This window comes from Cervus canadensis, chromosome 33, assembly GCF_019320065.1.
Source record: "Cervus canadensis isolate Bull #8, Minnesota chromosome 33, ASM1932006v1, whole genome shotgun sequence".
NCBI lineage: Eukaryota > Metazoa > Chordata > Mammalia > Artiodactyla > Cervidae > Cervus > Cervus canadensis.
In genome coordinates this window covers 25944167-25963727 of record NC_057418.1, presented here as the reverse complement: position 1 = coordinate 25963727, position 19561 = coordinate 25944167, and the positions used below count along the sequence as shown (strand labels likewise).

Here is a 19561-nt window from a genome sequence, read left to right as displayed (position 1 = left end):
TATGATTTTAGAAGGAAAGTTATCTGCATAAAATAATGGACACTTCAGGAAAACAAAACAAAACACCTTTTTTTGGAGAGACAACTCACATACTATAAAGCTCACCCTGTTAAAATGTACAATTCCGTGGGTTTCAGTACATTCACAGAGTAGTACTAATTCCAGAATATTCTGTCACCTCAACAAGAAAACCCTGTAAGCAGTTATTCCTCATTCCCACCTCCTTCAGCTCCTGGCAACCAAAAATCTTTCTGTCTCTTGATATACCTACTTAAGGCATTTCCTATGAACAGACTCCTATGGGCACTTTAAAAAAGTAACTTTCTCCCCCTTTGATTACAAAAGCAAAACAAATAGAAAATATAAGAAAACTTATCTGTAATCTGCTTCCCAACCTAGAAATAATCACTCTTGAGTGTTTTGTATTTCTTCTAATTGTTCCTATATTTACATATTATACACTTAGGAAAAATATGCAAAATGGAATAGATAGATGTTCAGAAATATTATGTAAGAGGAACACGTACATTTTTTGTAATAGTTGCGTTAGTAATCTGTCTTACGGCAATGGTGGTGGTTTATTTGCAAAGTCCTGTGCAACTCTTCTATGACCCCACAGACTGTAGCCCACCAGTCTCCTCTGTCCATGGGATTTCCAAGGCAAGAATACTGGAGTGGGTTACCAATTTCCTCTCCAGGGGATCTTCCTGACTCAGGGATCAAACTTGTGTCTCCTGCATTGCAGGCAGATTCTTTACCATCTGAACCACTTATTCAGTTTGCTATGGTTGGACATTTGGGTTATTTCTGTTTATTTCCTCTCAATTGTAAATAATGCTTCAAGAAACACCTTGTACATACATCTTCCTATGCTATTTTAATTTTTTTTTCTGGCCAAACCTCACAGCATATGTATGGGATCTTAGTTCCCTAACCAGGGATTGAACCTGTGACCCCTGCAGTGGAAGAGCAGAGTCTTAACCACTGGACTACCAGGGAAGTCCCAATCTTTGTACATTTTTAGAAGTGGAATTTCTTGATCAAAAGAAGGCTGCCAGGATGCCCTGTATTTTACATTTCTATTTGATTTCTTACCTCTCCCGCCCTGCTCCCCATCCCAGAGGGGGTGACTTTTAGGGTAGGATCATTCTTCCTTCTCCAGAAATGTCCCAAGCCTTGCAGAGCGGTAGAATCTTTGAACCCCACCCATTAAAGGTGGAGAGTGCCTGCTCTGCAGTCAGGGTGACAAGCAAAGGTACCCCACCTTCCTGAATGCCCCTGAAGGATGCTCCTGGGTAAGAACCACGGTTCCCAGGGCCGGTGCTCCAGGGTGCAGGCATTGAACAAGCACAGATGTGGAAGGAGTGATAGCATTACAAGATTTTCTTTGTTTTTCGATTTCAAGTGAAATTATGAAAATCCTACACTGATGAAAAAGGGCAGGCTTGTTGATTCTTCTCTGCCCGTCGTGTTACCTCTCTGATAGAAAAGCAGCCTGAAGTGTGGCTGTCTTCCATATCTGCTTTCTTAAAGCCCCGCGGGGTGGGCCCAGCCGCCTGGGGGACCCGGGAGCCCATCCCCGAGTGGAAGGCAGGGTGCGGTGCCTCTTTCAGAAGCAGGGCAAGGCTGAGCAGCGGGTGTGCGGATGACGGGTATTTTAATGGACCGCTTGTGGGCTTTATCCGGTAACAGGTGAGGATGCCCTCTGCCGGTATTTCAGTAACGAGCGTATCCCTCCCATCCTCGAAGAAAGCTCCTCGCCCACGTACCGCTTCTCAAGGCCCGCGACCGAGAGGCAGCTGGTCCGAGGCGCAGACTACATCCGAGGCAGCAGGTGCTACGTCAGTTCGGATCTCCACAGCAGCGCCACGATTCCGTTCCCGGAAGAAGGGACCAAAAAGAAAGCCGGCTCCTCGGCCGCCAAGTCCTCGTCTCCAGAGCCGTCCCTGCTGGTCAGCTGGTTGACTCGCCTGAAACTGTTGACTCACTGAGCCCCGCACTTCCTGGGGCTTCCCGGACTCCTGCTAACAAGTGCCTTGTTTCCTCGGTCGGCAGTCTTGTTCTTATTTTCATCCACAGTATTATGTAGCGGTCTTACGCGATTTCGTGGGTTTCCTTTTTTTTTTTTTTGGAAAGTTGTATATTGCACTTCTTGGAATCTTGAAGTCATTGGATGGGAATAAATCCAGAGAATCTTAGATCAGATGCTGACTTGTGGCGGCCAAAGGAGAGAAATGGGGAGAGTCTGCCCCCCTGCCCCCACTTTTTTTTTTTTCCCCCTTCCTTAAGAGTCAGAACACAGAGACACACTCTCTAGAGCAGAGCCTTGGCCAGGAACGGTATGATCGTTACAGAGAACTGGGCCATTGTTCGTTTTGAGGGTGGAACTGCAATTGGTGGCTGTTGTCACACAGATGTGTTGGGTTTTGGTCCAAGTTCTTCACCTGAAAAAGCCAGTGGAGAAAAGTTTTGTTTTGATTTTTCAAGCTATATATACCACATGTGTAGGTGTAGCAGCCTTGACCTTGAAGTAACACGTGGGCAGCATCTGATGCTCTTTCAAAGCAGAGGTATAAATGTAGGCCTGTTACACTTGTTTAATGCCATTTGCATAACAATCAGTGTAGGTCAGTTAATACAGAAACACGTGAAAACAGTTAGATAGGGCTTACTACACACAAAGAAGTTTATGGTTATTTGTGAGGGGTGTCATTGTTGATGTTGTATATTATTGTTTTTAAGGGAAAAGAAGCTATAAGACTTGCTGACAGCCAAAGTCTCATTCAGAAAAATGAAGCAAGCATACTTAGGTTTATGAGAGAGACATCAGTTTGCATTTTAACCTGTTCAGTGACTATCTTCCAGAAAAGAATGGATGGTTCTTCAAAACTGTACACATTTTGCTCATTAGAAACCTCTTGGAAAAATCTCACGGTCACTCATTTTCAACTAGTATATGGTATTTTGGAAAAGTGTGTCTGTGTATTAACTCTTGTTTAAACTGAATGTATGATACTTTGTTAGAATGGAAAAGTACTATCTTGTTAATTTAAGTGTTTTAAATATAGTTGTATATTTTTCTTACTCTTAGTCACATATAATTGGTATATTTCTGTTTTGTGTCCTACATGAAGCTAATGAAAAAGTGTTCAAGATGTTTTCAGGTTTACCAGTGAGCACCATGGCTGTTGCCACCGTGGGCACTATTGTTAAAAAAGAAAAAAAATAAACCCTCTGAAGCAATTTTAGAATTTTATGGATTAGAAATGGGGACCTTGAGCGGGCATGTGTGAAGTTTACATTCGGGGAATTTTCTGAGCTGTACCCCTGGACAAAGCTGGTATTTGTCTTGAATTGTCTACTTTGCTGAACTGCCTGAAATCAGAGATTCCTTGGAGTTAGCAAACATCTTCCTTTTAAAATGCCTCAGTGTGATTGAGGGAGTTGGTGAACTTCAGGGAACTGGCAACCACTTGTGTATTTGTGTGAATGAATTCAGTCAGGCTGTTTTGGTGTCAGCCAACCCCCAAAGGAACTGCAGTGAAGATACAGTTGTTTCATGGAAGTGACAAGGGGTTTGGCAAATGGAGGGAAGAAGAGGCTTGGAATGTGTGATTCACTGGGTGCTTGGCAATACAGTATAAGGGCAAAGCCAGGGCGGGGTGGTCTGCTAATAGGGCACTGATGACTAGGAGGACTATGGAAAAGAGGGAGCACCAGGCTTGGCCTTTGTATGTTGGCTTGGCTGGCTTTAAGCCCAGACAACAGGGGCAGGGGACAACTCTTCCTCTCACTCCTCAGCTTTAGGGGAGCTTTAGATCCCCTGAGTTATGAGTTTAATGGCTGTGGAGGTCTTACCTGGAGGTCAGCCCCTTTGCTGTGGACTAAATGCCCTTTGTGATCAAATGACCATCCTCAAGCGAATTTTCAGTGCCCAACTCAAGTAGCTGTACTAGATTGGTGTTTCTCAGACTGTTCCCTGAAGTCCTAAGATGGGGACTTTCTATCTCTACGTCTCTCTCCACCAAACTGAATGTACCTGTTTTGTGGGGCTTATGATCATTTTGTTTTTCCTCCCTGAAAATAAAGCAGTAGCCTCCTGGCCTGAAGACCATGAATATTCCCAAGTTTCGGCTTATTAGCCCTCAGAGAACTCTTAGAGGTATTTATACTTACCTTTTCATCCCCCCTAAAGAGCTGGTATAAGTAAATCTCTGATACTTGAGCATGTTGCTGTTTTGCCACCACAGGCACAAATGGAATGATCATGCAGGCCTAATGTGGCTGTTTCCACCTGTTGAATATGTGGTTAGTACTTGCAGAGAGTGTTAAGTCACTCAGTCGTGTCTGACTTTGTGACCCCATGGACTGTAGCCCGCCAAACTCCTCTGTCCATGGAATTCTCTAGGCAAGAATATTGGAGTGGGTAGCCAATTCCTTCTACAGGGGATCTTCCCGACCAGGGATTGAACCCAGGTCTCCTGCATTGCAGGCAGATTCTTTACTGTCTGAGCCACCAGATGTTGGTCACATTTTGCTTCCACCCTTATGAATAGAATCACTGCATGATTTGCTTTGGGATGAAACTTCTGCCCAGTTCTTCCTTGGAGGTTATTTGGAAGGTGGGCACCTTGAAAAGGAAAAACCTCCTCTTGGTATGGGGTTGGCCAATGACATTTGAGGGCTTCCCTGATGGTAAAGAATCTGCCTGCAATGCAGGAGACTCGCGTTCGATCCCTGGGTTGGGAAGGTCCCATGGAGAAGGAAATGGCAACCTACTCCAGTCTTCTTGCCTGGAGAATCCCATGTATAGTCCATGGGGTTCCAAAGAGTTGGACAGGACTGAGCAACTTTTACTTTCACTGACATTTGATTTCATTCACCTTTGCAGTTCCCCTGCTTGTGTGTGTGTGTGGTTTTTTTTCCCCACTTAAAAGGCAGGTAGGCCATTTACTAGCATTGGGAGAGCATTCCTTTAAACAAAAGAAAAAACTCTGAATACTAGAATCTCACCCAGTCTATGAAAACTTGAGACCAAACTCTCCAGCGTCCGTACACAGCTTAATCATGAACAAGAGCAAGAAGTTGAGTTAAATAAATTAAACCAAACTGTCCTGCTACAAGGAAATGAAAACTGGGGGACCGCTTATGCCCTCCCTTCCCCCGCCTCCACCTCTGAAGTCCTCGCTTTCACATTTCAGTGTTTCTGCTCTACGAATGTGAAAATTCCCCAGTGCAGTACAAAACCGCTTCCCATTGTCTCTTAAGGCAGTCATTTAATTACTAATCGCCAAAGGCTAAGAAATTTCGTGGGAAAGGGGCGTACCCTTTGGCTCTGTGTGTGATCTGTAGCTGAGGAGCCAAGTTCTTCAGACCCCACCACTGGCGGACACCTTTTTCGAGGAGAGCGCCCTCACAAAACCTCAGGCTTCGGGGCTCAGCGTCTCCATCTGTAACATGTAGGCCTGGAGAGGGAAGACCCGCTAAGCTTGCGGATCGAGGTCGTCATTATACTCCAGCACGTGTCCCACGAGTCAGCCCAGGGGACGCGAAGGCCCCCAGCTGCGCGCGACGAGGGTCAGGGCCGCCGCGGGGGCCAGCGCACACGTGGCCCTGCTCCCGGAACGCCATGGCGGCCTGGCGGTGCTTGTGCCACGCGCAGCTTGAGGAGCACGCTGGGCAGGGCAGAGGGTCGAGGCCGTGAGGACATCGCAGGCTTCCAGCGACCGCGGGCACGAAGCCGGAAGCGGGGCAGGCGCCCGAGGGTTGCGCAGGCGCCGTGCACACCTCGCGCCCCGCCCTGCCCCGCGGCTCGGAAGCCTGTTGTCCTCTGGCCGCTGCAGTGACGTCGTTGTCGCGACACACGCAGCAGCTCGTGGAGGTTGTGATCCCTGACCTCCCAGTTCAGGCAAGTCCACCTCCGTCAGCAGCTTCTGCTTTGCGGCACTTAAGTTTCTGCACCGTGATGCTGCTGGGATCCTGCAGGACCCAAGGCCCTCCTGCTTGTGTTATTTTTAAAAAATATGTTCATGCTGATCACCCGGAAGGTGAGTATTTAAAAATCTGCTGATGAAAAACTGGCTTAAAGAGTACGTAAGGCCGGGCTTCCCTGATAGCTCGGACGGTAAAGATTATACAAAACTGACGTTTCTGATGTTTCTTCAAATATGTAGAAGACCTTGCGTGATGAATCAAGCCCAGGAGGACCTTAATGCAAGTTTACTGATACCTAAAGGGCCTCATGGAGAAGGCAATGGCATCCCACTCCAGTACGCTTGCCTGGAAAATCCCATGGGCGGAGGAGCCTGGTAGGCTGCAGTCCATGGGGTCTCGAAGAGTCGGACACGACTGAGCGACTTCACTTTCACTTTCATGCATTGGAGAAGGAAATGGCAACCCACTCCAGTGTTCTTGCCTGGAGAATCCCAGGGACGGGGGAGCCTGGTGGGCTGCCGTCTATGGGGTCGCACACAGTCGGACAGGATTGAAGCGACTTAGCAGCAGCAGCAGCAAAGGAACTCATAAGTTTCCCTCATAGCTCAGTTGGTAAAGAATCTGCCTGCAGTGCAGGAGACTTGGGTTTGATTCCTGGGTCAGGAAGATCCCCTGGAGAAGGAAATGGCAACCTACTCCAGTCTTCTTGCCGAGTCCTCTAGTCTGGCGGGCTACAGTCCATGGGGTTGCAAGAGTCGGACATGACTTAGAAACTTTCATTTCACAAAGGGGACTCATAAAGTAGATTTTATAAACTGTAGAATTTGGGATTAGAAAATAAATTATTACTCTTCTTACTGTAAAAATTACTTTATAATTCTCTGGAAATTTCTCAAATGCTAAGTTTTTACTTAGGGATTTTATTTATTTTTGGCAAGAATTGTTGCTAGAAGTGTTCTGGTGTGTGACTGAGGTTTGGCAAACAAAAGTAAAGGAAAAAGTGATTACATCAAATTTGAATTTACTGGAGGGCCATGTATTTCTCTAGTTTTAGGAACTTGAGGCCTGTCCCAAACCATATGTGTGTGTGTGTGTGTGTGTGTGTGTGTGAGAGAGAGAGAGAGAGAGAATTTTTTCTTGTTTCTTCTAAGAGAATTTTTTCCTACTACAAAAGTCCTGAAACAATGTCCTATGACCTATTGATTTTGGGAAGAGAAGAGGTAAGAGTTGTCTATAAGCAACAAAATAATGTTACTTTGTCAACAGGGTGTCATAGACAGTATTTCAGAACCTTTGGGGCTCATCTTACATAGAAATGCACCTAGTACTGGGCTTTTAAAGTCTAGATTCTGGATGTAACCTGGTCATTCCTCAGTGTGTGGTAAAACTCTATGGCAGTGTTTATGAAGCACATCTTCTAAGTCAAACATTTACTGTTCATGGGATGCCGGTTTACAACAGCCCACAGGGGTTAAAACATGTGAGGAAACAATGGAAGAAGAGGATGTTAATCTTCATTCTTTCCGGCATCTGACTGCCCTGGAGTCACTATGCAGAGAAAGGCAATTCCCAGCCTGAGGTCTTCATGTCATGCTTGTGGCTGAATATTGCACATGCTCTCCTTTCCCAAGCTTCTTGTTTCTCTGAAAAGTTGTGAAACTGGAACTGTAGGAGAAAATGAAGAAATCAACCTCAAAGGTGTTTTAAAAAGGACTCCATCACCCCCTCAAATCCAGGGATGTTGATAGTCTTATCATTTTCTCCCCCCTTGCCAGGAGCATTGTAAATCCTCAAATGTTTGTAAAGGAATGATTAAAAGGGGAGAAAACATCAGAGGAAAAAAAATCCTATTTTTTCCCTTGTTCTTTCATTGTCTAGACCCACTGAAAGGGATTTCCCATTTAACTTTATTTTTTGGATGACGAAGTCTAAATTTGAGGATGCTTCTTCAACATTTTGACATATCTCCGTGTGAACATTTTGATTTATCTTGAGAAAACAGTAAGAACTTTAAAAATGAACTTTTAATATAAAGTAATATTGTGTCTGAAGTAAGAAATTGTCCATTTTAATTTTGTGAGTGTGGGGTTCTGTTTTCTTACTCATCTATACCTCTCTGTCCTTCTACTGAGGTCATGCCAGGGTAAGAATGGAAGGATTTCAGGAATTAGTGTTAATTTAGAAGTCGCTGACCTTTGGAAGTTGGCATCCAGTAGTTAGAAGCAGTTGAGGGCTCAGCTTTTGAAGTTAGATAATTCAGCTGTCTCACTGTAGCATTTACAAGCTCTGTGACATGAAACAAGTTACGTATCTCTCTGCTCCTCAGTTATCTGTGAAGTGGGGATAAAAATAGAAGCTCATTCGTAGGCTTACGGGAATTAAATGAGATAATGTTCGTAAGGCCTGTAGGATCCTCCAGCACCCAGGACTCAGGAGATGTCGACTCTTGTTGGAACACTTGAGTAGCAATGTTTGCTCCATCTTGCATGCATGCTCAGTCATGTCTGACTCCTTTCGACCCTATGGACTGTAGCCCACCAGGCTCCTCTGTCCATAGAATTTTCCATGCAAGAATACTGGAGTGGGATGCCATTTACTTCTCCAGAGGATCTTCCAGACCCAGGGATTGAACCTGTCTCCTGCATTGGTAGGTGGAATCTTTACTACTGAACCACCTGGGAAGCTCCTTGCTCCATCCTAACCTCCAGGAAATAAGGCATTCAGTCATAAGTCATAAATCAATAGGCTTTTGTCCATAACCAGCAAAATTATGCTATGGCCACACTGTTAGAAGGTTGCTGTGTAGTCTGCAGCCTGGAAATGTGGCTTTTACTGGTACAGATCTCAATTATTCAGAAGTTTTGGATGAGTCAAAATTCAAAAATGATAAAAGTGTATGATTGGATGCACTCTGAATAATAGAGTATTATTTTAATATTGGCTTGATATATCAGCATATTTTCTCTTTAACTGCACCCCCCCAACTTTCTTCAACAGAATAATGTATGAAATAAAGGAAATCTCAGCATTTCCCCATCTCCTAGTTGACTGAATGACTTTTGCCTCCCATCCCTGTTTTAAAATGGTACCCCTAAATTTATTTCTGTGTTTCATATAATTAGAAGAAAAGGGATCGTGTGGAATGGTTTCTGTGTTGGAAATTCTCATGCAAAAGGACTCTTTCATACATATAAAACTAAGAGATTGTGTTGCCTTTGTAGAAGGTGAAAAGGATTGTCCTCATGTGCTACTCCCAACTAATGCTCTGATAGGTCCAAGGAGACATACGGAAAGAAATTCCTTGAGATGGTCAAGGGGAACTAGAAAATGGTTGTTGGGCTTGACTTTCTTTTCTTTCTTTCTTTTTTTTTTTTGCATTTTGCCTTTCAACCATCCGGACGCATGGAATGTATCAGTGAGCACACAGACCAAGAGATGTTAGGCTAATACAGATGTAGCAGCTCCATTCCTGCCCATCCTTGGTTTGTCTCACTCATCTGTTAAGCAGAATCATATGAATCGTGAATATTTGGCCATATTAGAATAAAAACCTACATAGCCAGCAGTCAGTTTGATTCCACCTGGTAGATTACAGATGCCCCAAGATCAGAGATCATGTTTGTTTCTTCTTTTTCAGTTCAGTTCAGTTCAGTCGCTCAGTCGTGTCCAACTCCTTGCGACCCCATGAACCGTAGCACGCCAGGCCTCCCTGTCCATTACCAACTCCCGGAGTTTACTCAAACTCATGTCCATCGAGTCGGTGATGCCATCCAACCATGTCATCCTCTGTCGTCCCCTTCTCCTTCTGCCCCCAATCCCTCCCAGCGTCACGGTCTTTTCCAATGAGTCAGCTCTTCGCATGAGGTGGTCAAAGTATTGGAATTTCAGCTTCAGCATCAGTCCTTCCAATGAACACCCAGGACTGATCTCCTTTAGGATGGACTGGATCTCCTTGCAGTCCAAGGGAATCGCAAGAGTCTTCTCCAACACCACAGTTCAAAAGCATCAATTCTTCTGTGCTCAGCTTTCTTTATAGTCCAATTCTCACATCCATACATGACCACTGGAAAAACCGTAGCCTTACTAGACGGACCTTTGTTGGCAAAGTAATGTCTCTGCTTTTTAATATGCTATCTAGGTTGGTCATAACTTTCCTTCCAAGGAGTTAGCGTCTTTTAATTTCATGGCTGCAATCACCATCTGCAGTGATTTTGGAGCCCCCCCCAAAAAGTCCGACACTGTTCATGGATGTTAATTGAATGATACTCTTTAGATAACATAAAATACAAATGATCGGGGTGTAAGCTTTTGTTAGTGTGTTAGTTAACAACTAGTTAATTTTAGTTAATGCTATTCCAGAAACCCCTGCTGCTGCTGCTGCTACTGCTAAGTTGCTTCAGTCGTGTCCGACTCTGTGTGACCCCATAGACTACAGCCCACCAAGCTCTGCCGTCTCTGGGATTCTCCAGGCAAGAACACTGGAGTGGGTTGCCATTTCCTTCTCCAGTGCATGAAAGTGAAAGTGAAGTTGCTCAGTCATGTCTGACTCTTCGAGACCCCATGGACTGCAGCCTACCAGGCTCCTCCACCCATGGGATTTTCCAGGCAAGAGTACTGGAGTGGGTTTCCATTGCCTTCTCTGTGAAACCCCTGACCTAGCATTTACTTCTGGGTTTTCAACCTGAGGATGGACTCGTCCTACTAGGTCCAGCCCCCAAGGTGACTCCCAAGGTCATTGCTATGAAGCCTTCCTTGAACTTGCTCTGGACGGAATTCACTGGTCTCTGCTGTTTTTCTGTAGCATTGACTCCTTCTGTTAAATGTTTGACTCTCCAGCTTGGACTATGAACCTTTCTGAGCAGGATCTCTTTAACTCATATGGTAGGTAGAGTCAATATTATTGAGGTAACTAGACGGTAAAATTAATGACTGTACAGATGGGAAAAAATTTTTAAAAAATTAAAGTTTTAGGTGAGAAAAAAGATTTTATATTAAGATTTTTTTTTGCATACTAATACATACAGAATTTCATGACATAAGCTCTCATGCCAAAAGGAAAACATTATACCAGGTGTCAGAACTTCATCATATTTATAGGACAAATAAACTTAGGCTGTCAACAATAGCTCCTTTGCTTACAGGATTACAGTAACAGCTGAAAATGTAAGCATTTGCAGAAGTCTACAGAGGACTCATTTAAGAATTGTACAAGCAGTTTCAAATTAACCATAGGAAAATTAGTAGTGGGGAGTTGGGGCAAAAGGACCTTCCTAGAAATTTAGGCAAGATGGAGGACAATTTCAGTTGTGTGAGGTTTGGTCGAAGGAGACTAGTTTGGACCTGAGAAAATCAAGTGTATAAATACTAAAGCTGTTGATGAGACAGTGAAATTCTGTCTAGAATTTCATCCTAAGAGATTCAGAGATAGAATTACGGAGAATATTGTTGCTGTGTTTTCGAGACAACCAGCAATGCTGCCCATACTGTCTTCAAGACCTGAAAGTCTAGCTTTAAAATGATGTCCTCTGCTTGAGGCTACACGGGACTCACCTGAGCCTGTGGAAATCTACTCTGTTGATGTATGAAGACAAGCAGAAAATATGCTCCCCTCCGGAATCTGACTCTCCAAACGGATGACAGGTAGCAGGAGACATTCCACTAGGATGTAGCTCAAAGACCAACAATGAAGTTAAAAAGGAAGAAGTATCAGATGATTAAATAAACTCCTTTCCAGATCAAAATTAGTGATGGTGCTGATTCCTGGGCCTCTGGAGGGCTGCTTGCGCCAATGAAGACAGCTGTGTACTTTGAGCTGGGAAGATCCTCTGGAGAAGGGAAAGGCTACCCACTCCAGTATTCTGGCCTGGAGAATTCCATGGACAGTCCATGGGGTCGCAAAGAGTCAGACGCGACTGAGAGACTTTCACTTTCACTTTTCTTCCCTTTGATCAAAAGTGCTCTTGTTGAATTAGCTGAAAATGTAGGCTATGCTTATTATATGGGAAGTGGGGTTGGATCCTCTTCTTGGCAGTGGAAAATACTTTGTGCGCTCAAATGACAGTGCCTACCCTGCTTCTGTCTCTTCTTGCATGGGGAGCCCCTCCCCCGAGTGCCCCAGGAAACCCTGCTTCCTGCTCTGCTTGCTTTTCTTCCTCTTGCCCTTTTGCTCACCTTCACTCTCTACTTTTGGCCTCTTTTTCTGCTGTTTGTCCTTTGTGTTTTCTCAGTGCAGTTCAAACCCTGGCCACCCTTGTTCCTCGGACTTGCTCTGCCTGCTCATTCCACCTCAACGCCTTCTTCCCACGTTGAGAAAACATAGCACATTTATTTGCCAATTGGAAGAACAGGAAACAAGTACTCCAGCGCATTCAGTTTCATGTATGAAACTCGCAGTATGTTCTTTCGAATAGAGTGGAGAGATGGAAACACGTTTGACAAGGGGTCCAAGGCCAGGGTTGGGCAATCAGTTACCTGATGGCTTTTCTAAGGCTCAGGAAGGAACAGTTGTCCCTCTGCTGAGTCTGCTGATTCTTTGTTTTCCATTTCATTGCTCTTTGCTTTTTCCTTTTCTCCTTCCGTTTCCTTTGGGTTTTGCTGTTTTTTTTTTTTTAATTTCTTGTTTTAGATTCATACTGTAACACCCCCAATATCTCACTGATTTAACACACCGAGAGTTTACATTTTCTCATGTGCAAAGTCCACGGTGGGTGTTCCAGGATGGAAAATACTCTACCATGGCCCTGCTCCAACCAGTGACTCAGGGACTCAGGCCACACTTCTGTCTCTGGTTTTTCCAACTTGGGGCTTCAAGCTTTCCCTGGCATCCTCCATCTGGTAGACTGGGGTATGAGACACGAGAAAGGGAAACTGAGTAGTTAACCGTGTTGGCCTAGAAATGACATTCGTGGCCACCTTACTACAAGGGAGGTTTGGAAAGGGCTATTGGTGAGAACTAATGGTCTCTGCCATGTTCCCTAAGTTGGATACTTAGTTCATTAATATATGATTTTTCTTGTCTCATGTTAACACTCAAGGCTATAGATTTCCTTCGAAGCATCACTTTTGCTATATTTTACAAGGTTTGGTGTGTAGTGTTTTCATTATCATTGAATTCCAACTAATTTAAAATTTCTGTTATTATTTATTCTTTGGTCCACACATCATTTTTAGGCTTATATATTTTTATGACATTGAGATAAGGAAGGATTTCTTATACAAGACAATAAAAAGGTCAACTATAAAAGACAACATTGAGACTTCCCTGGAGGTCCAGTGGTTAAGACTTCCAAAGCAGGGGCTACAGATTTGATCCCTGGTCGGGGGACTAAGATTCCACATGCCACACAACTTGGCCAAAAATAAAAAATTGAGGGAAGATAACAAATCTTAAAGATTCATCTAGAGTATATAAATAATCCTTACAAATTGGTTAGAGAAAGACAAATCAGGACAAAAATGAGCAAAAAACATTTCACAAAAAACCCCACAAATCATCCATATGCACATGAAAAGTTACTCATTAGTCATCAGGGGAGTCTAAATCAAAACCACAGGGAGATAGTCTTCCATATCTAACTGATTATCAGAAATGAAGTAACTGAGAAATATTATGGGGATCCGTGGATGTGCTCAGAGGGTCATTGCTGGTACGAGGTTGAATTAGCAGTGAATGTTCATACCGTCAGCTCTAGCAGTTTCACTCCTGGGAATATATGCTGGAGAATAAAACGGTAATGACCTGAGATGTAAATGGGCTTCCCAGGTGGCCCAGTGGTTAAGAATCCACTTGCCAATGCAGGAGACTCCAGAGATCTGGGTTCAATTCCTGGGTTGGGAAGATCCCCTGGAGGAGGGATTGGCAACCCACTCCAGTGTTCTTATCTAGAGATTCTCATGGACAGAGAGCCTGGCCTACAGTCCATGGAGTTGGGTTGCAAAAGAGACATGACTGAGCAACTAAATGTGCACACAGGAGACATAAATACTAACAGGTCAAAGATTGATTCCTTATAAGCTCTTATCCCCGTAAAGGAGGTGGGCTCCTGCAGAGCTCCATAGAAGCTAACTATGACCTGTCATTTAGGGCAGTAAAATCTGATCATGTGCAAGGCTTCGAACCTATTTACCTGGGTCTACCAGGGGAATGAATGGCGGGTTGTTTCCTGACCCCCGATGGTAAGGGAGCAACTCTGCGGCTCAGCTGCAATCCTGCACCCTGATCATGCCAGGGGAGGGCCTGCTGCTTCCTTAAAGATGCAGCTTGAAAGCCACACAGGTCAAAGGACTCTCTTCCAGAGACCGAGGTTGGGCTCTGTAGGACCTCTGTCTGCTGTTCTCCGTGAAACTGACAGAAGGACCCGTGTTCCTTCTGCTGCTTTTTCTGAGGGTCCTCAACACGTGGTCTCTAAAAGGCCTGTTTGTGCTTGCTTGCCTTTGTTTGCTTGCCTTCTGCTGATGTCTATCAGCAGAAAATGTTTATACTGTGGCTTATTCTTAAAATGGAACAGTCTGCAGCCAGTGAAAATGAATGGATGATAGCTGTTCACATCAAAGAGATGGAATTTTATCAATGTAATGTTGAGTGGAAAAAGTACCAGAATGCAGCATATAGTGTAACACTCTTTATCACATTCTAAGACAGGCAACACCAAAGAAAATATTATTTAGATATAACATATAAGTGAAGAGAGAAAAGAGAGGGGATGAAAACACTCAGTTTGGGCTGTTGGTATCTCTTGTGGGATGGCAAGAGCATAGGAAATGAAGGAACCCACAGGCAGATATACATAATGAATTCTCATATAACTCAGCTCTCTCTGGAGTCAAGGATGAAAGTATTGATGCTTTATCTGCAAGTTAAAGCTCAGGGCAATTGGAGTGAGAAGAAAAGGAAGGGAGGCAGAAGATGTGAAGCAACAGAGTGTTATGGGCTGAATTGTGTCTCCCCCACAAATTCATGTATTGAAGTCCTAACCCCAGTATCTTAGAACAGAACTAGATTTGGGGGTCAGATCTTCAAAGAAGCAGTAAGGTCTTACTCAGTTAAGGTCCAAGTAGGATGGCCCCTACTTGGATCCATCAATGTTGTGTCCTTGAAAGAGGGAATTTGGACACAGACATGTATGTGCACAGAGAAAGGACCGTGTGAAGACGCAGGGAGAAGACAGCTGTCTACAAGCCAAGGGGTGAGACCTCAGTTAAAAAACAACCCCACTGACGCCCTGATCTCCTGGGCTCCAGAACTGTGAGACAATAAATTCCTGCTGCGTAAGTTGCCCAGTCTGCGGGACTTTGTTAAGGCATTTTAGCAGGCTAAAACACAAAGAGATACCCACGGTCACTTCTCAGATTAGCTCAGAAGACACACAGCGGGTCTCCAGGCAACTGTGTTCTACTCAGTGAGGCTCATCTGGAATCTCCAAGAGGGGAGGCTGAAGGGAGGATTTATCTTCTGGCTCAGGGCAGCCTGTGGGAAGTCCGTGTACTGTTTTGTTGTGTCACTTACTTCTCTTTAGTGACTGCTCAAAATGCCAGCACCCATGCTATGCTGCATAGCCTTTCACCCGAGTCCAGAGAGGGCAAGAATAGCTGGATGTGTAGGAGGTTCGCCCAGTTGACCGTGGTTGATGGTTAAGGAGATGCCCTGCCCTGACTGGCCCTGGACAGGGGACTCCAGAAGCCCAGCTGGGTTGGATTTGTGACTCATCAGTCATATTCTAGCCCTTGGCTAGCATAGTGGGTCTGTAGGTATTCGTTTCATTATTTTTAAAATAAAATTTAATGTACAAAGAATCAAAGGCTAAATGATGCTTAATTCAATCCTGTGTTTCTGAGGATGTGTGTTTTTCTGTTCAAAAGAGAATAGCAGCTGCTTTTCAATTCTGAGAATCCCTTGCTCTTCCTTACATCCAGGAAATTAGTTGGTTATTTTAAAAAAGCAAATTTAAACCTATTTGGGGGACAAAAGGTGTCAAATATCCAGTAAAAATTCAACTCTTACGTCTCGGACCAGTTTTATTCATGAGCTATTATTTCTTTTTTTCATTTAATTTTATTATTTTATTTTTTCCCAAAGTTTAAATTTTTTATTATTGAGATGTAGCCAGTTGACAATGTTGTGGTAGTTTCTGGTGAACAGCAAAGGGACTCAGCCATACTTTTACATTTATCCATTCTCTCCTAAACCCCCCACCCAGTCAGTGTTAAAAAAAGAATGTACAATACATTTGATTATAGAAAATATTTCTCATTAAATAAGGCATAATAAAGTAATTGAATACATATGTTTCTAATTTCCACTGCTTGCCAGGTTCTTAAGTTTCATTAAAAATGGAAGAATTGTTGCATGTGCATGTTCAAGTCTGTTGTGAATTACTCATGCGCCTTCAACAGGCAACAATCCATGGTTATCACGGATCCTGAACATGGCAAACATTCCTACTTTTCATAACATTCCTTTCCTACTGCCTCGATTAGTAATGTACACAGTGAAACAGCTTTCTTTAATTTTCTTCGCAGCAATGCCTTCGTTATTTCACGAGTTATGTAAAGTTGTGCATCCTGCGGTTGGCCTATTCTTTTCTAACTTACTCTCCTTTGTAAGAGAGTGGACTGCTTGATGTATTGCTACGAAGGCTAAAAACGTCATTGATGCCCAGTGCTGGTCATGGTCATTGCAGGAAACAGATGGCACCCTTGAAAGGGTCATGGGTGAGAGTCTCATGAGTGGGTTATTTGCAGTAGGTGCGGAGATTCCAGAAGGGGTGGTGAAGCATCCCAGAATCAGCAAGAGGATGGAGAGTTAGGGGAGGGGGAGGTCCCTAGAACCCAGGGAGAATGTGGCAGCTGGAGTGGGGCTTACTCATCAGGAGCCATGACCTTTGGTAGAAGGTCACTGCCAGTGCAGAGAAGGTGGGCAGGAGAGAGAGGGAGGGGAGAATATGAATCCTGAGCATTCTCTCCTTCTGTCAATTCCCCCCTGATTGGCAGGACCCAAACAGAAGCCAGAGGGCTGAAGAGCCCCAGTGATGGAGTGGTCCATGGAGAACAGCTTCCCTGGCACTTGGCATTGGTGGGAGGTTCGAAGGAGCGCAGGGTAGATCTGAAAGGACAAGCAGAAAGCATCTGACACGCTCACAGGGCAGTTCTACAGGGCTGAACACATTTTTAATCATTCAAAAAGTACCTTACTCTCCATGTTTTGATAATTGCCATATTTGTTAGGAGACTTTTTTTTCCCTTTTAAATTTTAGGTTTTAGTGACTTAGTCCAATTTCAAAAGTGAAGCACCCCAGGGGAAACTTTCCTTTAGACTTTAGGGGACAGCTCTTACAATGTTTGATCCTGGGGACAAACAGGTGGAAGGATAATGTCTGAAATGATGTGCTCTTTGTTAGGGAGGAGGGACACAGGAGGGTGGAATGGTAATAATTTCATATGAATCTTTGTGACCCTGGTACTGGGAAAGAGTGAAGGCAAAAGATGGAAGTGGCTGAGAATGAAGTGGTTGGATGGCATCATCGACTCAATGGACATGAGTTTGAGCAAACTTCAGGAGATGGTGATGGACAGGGAAGCCTGGCTTGCTGCAGTCCATGGGGCCACAAAGAGTTGGACATGACTGAGTGACTTAACAACAATGACAATATGTACTTTAAAATTACTTTTAAATGGAAGGTTTTGGGATTGCTAGTCTGTAATGCAGCAATCCTGAAAGATGATGCTGTGAAAGTGCTACACTCAATATGCCAGCAAATTTGGAAAACTCAGCAGTGGCCACAGGGCTGGAAAAGGTCAGTTTTCATTCCAGTCCCAAAGAAAGGCAATCCCAAAGAATGCTCAAACTACCGCATAATTGCACTCGTCTCACACGCTAGTAAAGTAATGCTCAAAATTCTTCAAGCCAGGCTTCAGCAATACGTGAACTGCGAACTTCCAGATGTTCAAGCTGGTTTTAGGAAAGACAGAGGAACCAGAGATCAAATTGCCCATGTCTGCTGGATCATCGAAAAGCAAGAGAGTTCCAGAAAAAATCTATTTCTGCTTTATTGACTATGCCAAAGCCTTTGACTGTGTGGATCACAATAAACTGTGGAAAATTCTGAAAAAGATGGGAATACCAGACCACCTTACCTGCCTCTTGAGAAACCTGTATGCAGGTCAGGAAGCAACAGTTAGAACTGGACATGGAACAACAGACTGGTTCCAAATAAGAAAAGGAGTACGTCAAGGCTGTATATTGTCACCCTGCTTATTTAACTTACATGCAGAGTACATCATGAGAAACGCTGGGCTGGAAGAAGCACAAGCTGGAATCAAGATTGTCGGGAGAAATATCAATAACCTCAGATATGCAGATGACACCACTCCTATGGCAGAAAGTGAAGAGGAACTAAAGAGCCTCTTGATGAAAGTGAAAGAGGAGAGTGAAAAAGTTGGCTTAAAACTCAACATTCAGAAAACTAAGATCATGGCATCTGGTCCCATCACTTCATGGCAAATAGATGGGGAAACAGTGGAAACAGTGGCTGATTTTATTTTTGGGAGCTCCAAAATCACTGCAGATGGTGATTGCAGTCATGAAATTAAAAGACGCTTACTCCTTGGAAGGAAAGTTATGACCAACCTAGATAGCATATTGAAAAGCAGAGACATTACTTTGCCAACAAAGGTCTGTCTAGTCAAGGCTATGGTGTTTCCAGTGGTCATGTATGGATGTGAGAGTTGGACTATAAAGAAAACTGAGTGCCGAAGAGTTGATGCTTTTGAACTGTGGTGTTGGAGAAGACTGTTGAGAGTCCCCTGGACTGCAAGGAGATCCAACCAGTCCATCCTAAAAGAGGTCAGTCCTGGGTGTTCATTGGAAGGATTGATGTTGAAGCTGAAACTCTAATACTTTGGCCTGCTGATGCGAAAAGCTGACTCATTGGAAAAGACCCTGATGCTGGGAAAGATTGAGGGCAGGAGGAGAAGGGGACTACAGAGAATGAGATGGTTGGATGGCATCACCGACTAATGGACATGGGTTTGGGTGGACTCCGAGAGTTAGTGATGGACAGGGAGGCCTGGCGTGGTGCGTTTCATGGGGTCGCAAAGAGTCGGACATGACTGAGCGACTGAACTGAACTGAATGCAGCAAGATGTATTTGGCAAATACCATATTATCTCACTTATATGTAGAATCTTAAAAAAAACAAAAACAAAAACAAAAACTCAAGCTCATAAATGCAAGGAACAGATTCAGTGGTTCCCAGAGGCGGAGGGTTGGGGGTGAGCAAAATGGGTGAAGGAAATCAAAAGGCACAAATTTCCAGTTATAAAATAAATAAGTCTTGAGATTTAATGACAGCTATAGTTAGTAATCTTATGTTGCATATTTAAAAGTTGCTAAGAATGTCAATCTTAAAAATTCTTGAGAGAGAGTGAAGTCACTCAGTCATGTCTGACTCTTTGTGACCCCATGGACTGTAGCCTACCAGGATCCTCCATCCATGGAATTTTCCAAGCAAGAGTACTGGAGTGGGTTGCCATTTCCTTCTCCAGGGGATCTTCCCGACCCAGGGATCGAACCCAGGTTTCCCGCATTGCAGGCAGATGCTTTACCCTCTGAGCCACCAGGGAAGTTCTT

General features: G+C 44.0%; 2 protein-coding genes, 1 non-coding gene and 1 pseudogene across 4 annotated transcripts in view; 2 read left to right on the top strand and 2 right to left on the bottom strand.

Moving 5' to 3' along the window:
* Positions 1 to 3243, top strand: part of CNKSR3 (CNKSR family member 3) — a 102085-nt gene extending 98842 nt beyond the window's left edge. The window contains exon 13 of one of the 2 annotated variants that reach the window (XM_043456869.1): positions 1693 to 3243. In XM_043456869.1, coding sequence (XP_043312804.1) covers positions 1693 to 1991 — 299 coding nt within the window. In that variant the 3' untranslated portion in view covers positions 1992 to 3243. The remainder of the gene's footprint in view (positions 1 to 1692) is intronic. The other variant, XM_043456870.1, reaches the window with a different exon arrangement.
* Positions 927 to 999, bottom strand: TRNAG-UCC. The gene has a single exon. It is a non-coding gene; the product is annotated as a tRNA-Gly (tRNA).
* A 136-nt stretch (positions 3244 to 3379) lies between the features above and the next one.
* Positions 3380 to 19561, top strand: part of IPCEF1 (interaction protein for cytohesin exchange factors 1) — a 200583-nt gene continuing 184401 nt past the window's right edge. Inside the window, exon 1 of the mRNA XM_043456871.1 lies at positions 3380 to 6047. Coding sequence (XP_043312806.1) covers positions 5966 to 6047 — 82 coding nt within the window. The 5' untranslated portion in view covers positions 3380 to 5965. The remainder of the gene's footprint in view (positions 6048 to 19561) is intronic.
* LOC122433986 lies at positions 5509 to 5948 on the bottom strand (annotated as a pseudogene).